At 38.2% G+C, this 5000-nt stretch overlaps 1 protein-coding gene across 1 annotated transcript in view; it reads left to right on the forward strand.

Annotated features, from left to right (window-relative positions):
* The window catches only part of LOC137983099 (uncharacterized), a 94632-nt gene that overhangs the window by 20231 nt on the left and 69401 nt on the right, over positions 1 to 5000 (forward strand). The window contains exons 15-19 of the mRNA XM_068830281.1: positions 1212 to 1493; positions 2467 to 2705; positions 3897 to 3975; positions 4486 to 4629; positions 4746 to 4925. Coding sequence (XP_068686382.1) covers positions 1212 to 1493; positions 2467 to 2705; positions 3897 to 3975; positions 4486 to 4629; positions 4746 to 4925 — 924 coding nt within the window. The remainder of the gene's footprint in view (positions 1 to 1211; positions 1494 to 2466; positions 2706 to 3896; positions 3976 to 4485; positions 4630 to 4745; positions 4926 to 5000) is intronic.

Raw genomic sequence — 5000 nt, forward strand, 5'->3', positions numbered from 1 at the left:
ATCAGAGCCATGTTGACAACAGATATAAACGATCACTAATAAGAACTATGCTTGATCGTGCTAAACGCTTGTCATCCATTATCTAAGAAAAATGTTTCTGAAACTGAAATATCCAGCAATGATTCTACTTTTAAGAGATTTCACGCCCCCCTAGCCTGCGAACGCAGACATATTTCCGGTGGTGGGGAGAGAAACGACCATCAGAAATATGTCTGCGTTGGCAGGCTAACGCCTCCCAAGACCAAACCAAACCCGTATTAAGCCAGTTGACAGCCCTGTACGAATAACCTTGCCTTTCAAAGATCATAAATCCGCCGACTCTGTGTTCAGGCAACTAAGCGACCTTGGAAAGAAAATCGATAGTGTATTACAACCAATTTTCACAAGAAGGAAAATCTCTGAAGACTTCAAAGTTAAGGAAACAAAGCCCTCACTTGTAAACCAACAATGCATTGTGTATGTAATTCGTCTGATTCGAATTATATAGGCTATACCAGCCATCATCCCCACCTATGCATTGAGGAGCATAAATATTCTGTCATCGGTAAACACCTGAAGGACAAACACAACCAATGATCCAACAATCTTCACGAGCAATTTACCACCTTGAAGAAGTGCAGCGGAAAGTTTGTAATGAGTGCCTTATTTATGTGATGTTTTTAATAACTTAAAGGAAAAAGAGACTGACTCTGAACACTCAAAATGACTCTATTCTATTCCTTAACTGTTTATTTTTAATTTTGATCATTCTTTTGTTTTCCCCCGCCTCATTTATTCTTATGTATTTTCCCAAACTCTATCCTATATATAACGCTACCTAACTTACAATAATGTTGTCGCAGAAACTTCATGTTTTTATCTCGCTACTTTTTATTCTGAGGGCTCAATAATGCATGCATTTTGATTGGTTCTCACCTATTATCTATCAGAGGACAGATGCATTGTGGGTGCAAACAAATAGATTCCATGTTGCTGCGTGTCTGTTCAGTAATTAGATCACAGATGACGTCAAATTGTGGTAAGAATATCAGTGACACACTGGGCTATTGCCTCATGTGCCACCTTTTTGTTCTTATGACATTTTGATGTCATTTGTGATCTATTACTAAACATACACACAGCAACAAGGAATCTATTTGTTAAATTACTGATAAAAGTAAAAGTAAAATTTAAATGCCAGTAAAGTAATTTTCCAGTTTTGTTACTTTCAGATTGCTGAGCCTGAGAGTGACAACAGCAAGCCCACCTTACATGTGAACTTTGACCCTCAGCTAATGCTACTTTTGAGAGAAGTGCATTACTTAGGAGGAGAACCTTTCCTTGCTCGCCTTCCTGACCCCGCCCGCATCCTGCTGCGGTCAACTGATGATGCACTTTTGAGATCCACTGCAACCAGGCTTGACACTATTGTGTCTCGCTACAATTTTGTAATGATGAACATGAAGGAATTCGAAAAACCTTTGTTTGAGAGGAAACTTGCTAAGATTGAAGAGGTAAAGGAGTGATAGTAATACGCCATGTTCTCTGCCACTAAACTACTTGTATACAGTTGCCATGCATTTAAATTATCTGATTACACTATTGACTGTCCTGATCAATTGTCGAGACCACATGCCTCAGCGAATTGCCGCTATCTTTGTTTGCTGCAGGGAACATGTCTTGTCTCTTTCCCCAGATTGTGCATGCTATCACAAAGTAACACAGATGGCAGTAGTTCTTAGAGGCTTGCAACATGATCTCAACAATTCAAATCAAATCAAATCAAATTCGTTTATTTGTGCCTCTTACAGTTTAAAGACTGAATTACAGGCAGGGTCAGCAACTAATACATTAATTAGCACAAAGTTAAGACATATTAAATATTACAATAATTATAAATATAAATATAATGTCTAAATAATGATCCCTCGCATACTAATTCCTCTAATGTGGGAGGTTATTAGCATACCTACAAGTAACGAATTGACTGAAACATTCGGTATTACATGGCTTAACTACTCTGGTGGTATTCCTTCTGAGATTATACTTATTATTCCTTATCTCTACTCTACTTGATAACAGCGGAAAAAGGGGGTTGGGAGGGCCATTTTTAGAAACAAATCTCTTACAAGTGGCGTCCCTTCGATCCAGTAGAGAGGTCAAGCCCGATATAGATAGGGCTTGTTCATAAGGTGCGCTTGGTGCTAAGAATGCACTTGGGCAGGAAAACAGGGGACTATGAACTGACTAGTTAAATATTTTCATAGTCTTTGAGCAACTCTTGACTTTAATTTAGGTTGTCAGTATTTATACCCCCATTTCCCTCAGTGATATTCCTTGGGAAATTGATTTTTTGGCATTTAATGGGAAACTACTCAAATATACTGTCCAGTAGTTATTTCTGTTGCTGTAGGTTTTGTTTTGGTCTTTGTTCATAATTTTATTGATGGATTGGATAAAATGCTGTACATACTTTGTGAATTTTAGCTTTTGGGTCAAGGACTGCATGTTTACACGTGGAAAACAGTGGAATCAGCTGACTTTGTAGAGCATGCATCATATCTGGTTTGCGATGATCTACACCACAACCTTGGTGTTATCCAGAGTAACTTTCGTGAAATCTGCCACATTGCTGCATCATGGTCAGAGAGTGGTCACTTGGATGTATTTAGCTTGCGAGATCCCAAAATGTCATTCTCGATGGACCAACTCCAGGACCAACACAGGTTATTTTATTTATTTTATTGGTCACATGAAAGGATTTACGATAAGGAAAAAGGATGCACAGAGAAAACAGGAAAGAAATAATAATATTATTGTTAAACTGGTTCAAAGAAGACCTCATTGCGGGGAAATCTCACAAAGCTTAATGGCTTATCATAGCTATTAAGATCCCCCCAAAAGTTATGACTTAGTTAAGAAAGTTTGAATTTAGTTAAGAAATGGCCAACTGTTATTTTTTCTGCCATACTGCTGTACATAACACAGGTCAACAGTTAGAGATCATTGTTTTTTCCATTGGGCATAACAACCCTACTCAATTAGTAACTAATGCTGACACAAGACCTAAAAACAATTGTCAGGCTCATTATAAGTCTTAACCCCTTGACTCCTGGGGGTTCCCCATTGACGAGTAAAATCGTCTGGCGTTAGACAGAGTAAAATACTAAGTATGGCTTAGGCCGGTTTGGGGGTGATTGGGTTAATATAGAGAGGTGTTAGAGGGGTTTTATTGTTGTCAAGACTCACAACCTGTGTTTTCTACCTGCCATGTGCCAAAAAAGTTCCAACGTGTCTGGATAGAACTGAACTCTCATAGGAAACTTTCCTCTAAAATGAGCAAATTCAGACTTTTAACTTAAATTGGTAATTGCTTAAAGCAGAACTGGACCGTGTATCACCAAAAGAACATGAAGTTTCAGCATCATTGTTACACCAAACAAAACATAATTATTTAAAAGTAATTTTTCCAGATTGTCTGAGAGTATATAATTGGCAGTGACCTAATGACAAAGCAGAAAAATTGGGGTTTTTTTACAAGTATATTTTATGATGTTGGCCATAAAATCTCAATTTTACTTCTTCAATGCAAGCAATGTCAAATAAAATTATTGTTATTTTTTTTTTTAATCCAACAATAGGCTACACAGGCACTTTTTAGAACACTTATTTAGTTGTCTTGCTTTTGCAATTTCATGCGTGTGAGACATTGTGTGGGTCAAGAGTTGAGTTGAATATATCCCTTTCTTTGCAAAACCCTTATCAAGCTCAGAATTTTTAAACTAATGGATCCAAAGGGACCTGTTTCATGTTGTCAGCCCTCCATTTTGCATCTGACTTGCACTTTCTAATGCCTTACAAGAGCTCGAAAGAATCTTCTAACAGCTTTGTCTTGAATTTTTGCCTTTTTATTCTAGCATGATACATGAAACCCACAAGCATGCAATCATAACAGGAGGACATAGAATTCATGCATTGCTGCAATCCACGTTTGAGGTGAGAGCAAGTGGTGATTGACATTCACATTCCCAGCAAGCGATATTCTTAATATTTAACAAAAGTGCCAAAACGTTGCCATGAAAATTCTCAGATTTTTTGGGATAAGGTGGAGACATCAGCGTTATTCAGGTGTGAAGGACCACACAAATTGTCTTTCTTTTATGAGTCTAAAGTGAAAAGGCTGGTAATGTCACTCAACAGTTTAAACTTGTTGCTTCAGTTGGGGACTTCACATATCTGTCTGCTTCCAAAATATCCATTGTCCTGACAGAAAAGCTAATCTTGAATCAATTTCTTGACATTTTAATCCTTTAATGCCCCAGGGGGGCCCCACTGACGAGTAAAATCGTCTGGCGTTAGACAGAGTAAAATTTATATAAGTGGCTACTGGGAGTTAAAGGGCCAAAGCCTTCTTTGCTGCAAATATGGCTCTAAACTAAAACTGGAAAACCTCATAGACACCCTTGTGCTGCGTCGTTAAGTTGACGTCTCATGTTTGATTGGCAGGCAGCTCAGATTAGCCGCGCTTCCCCAGCATGGCAGAGCTATATCAGGCATGTCAGTGGAGCGGTTATGGAAGGATTAAAGAACTCTACTCATGCCTCATTACGATCTATGCTAAATCAAATAGTCTTCTCCAACATGTCACAGGTAAGTGATTTTTCAGAATTTTTGTTTTTGATGTTAAGTTTTACAAGAGCTAGTGTGGTGCTCATGAGTGAAGTAAGGAAAGGACTAAGGCAAGTATCTTTTTCTGAATTTAACAGGATCCTGAACTATTACCAATATTGGTAATTCGACTGGAGCTGACAGGATCTCAGGTGCTGTTTAATCCCTCTCTTGATGAGAATTCAGCATCATCCAGTGTGCAGGAAAATGTAGAGGGCTGGTTAAATGACTTTCTTGAACGTGGAGATGCTGTTAGGCCTTTGGATGAAGATTTGAAGGTAAACAAGAGGCTGCAGCCAAACATTCGGCAAATTTTTACCCAAATTTACATGAATTTACATTCGCGTATTTTT

The sequence above is a fragment of the Montipora foliosa genome, chromosome 13 (assembly GCF_036669935.1).
Source record: "Montipora foliosa isolate CH-2021 chromosome 13, ASM3666993v2, whole genome shotgun sequence".
Lineage (NCBI taxonomy): Eukaryota > Metazoa > Cnidaria > Anthozoa > Scleractinia > Acroporidae > Montipora > Montipora foliosa.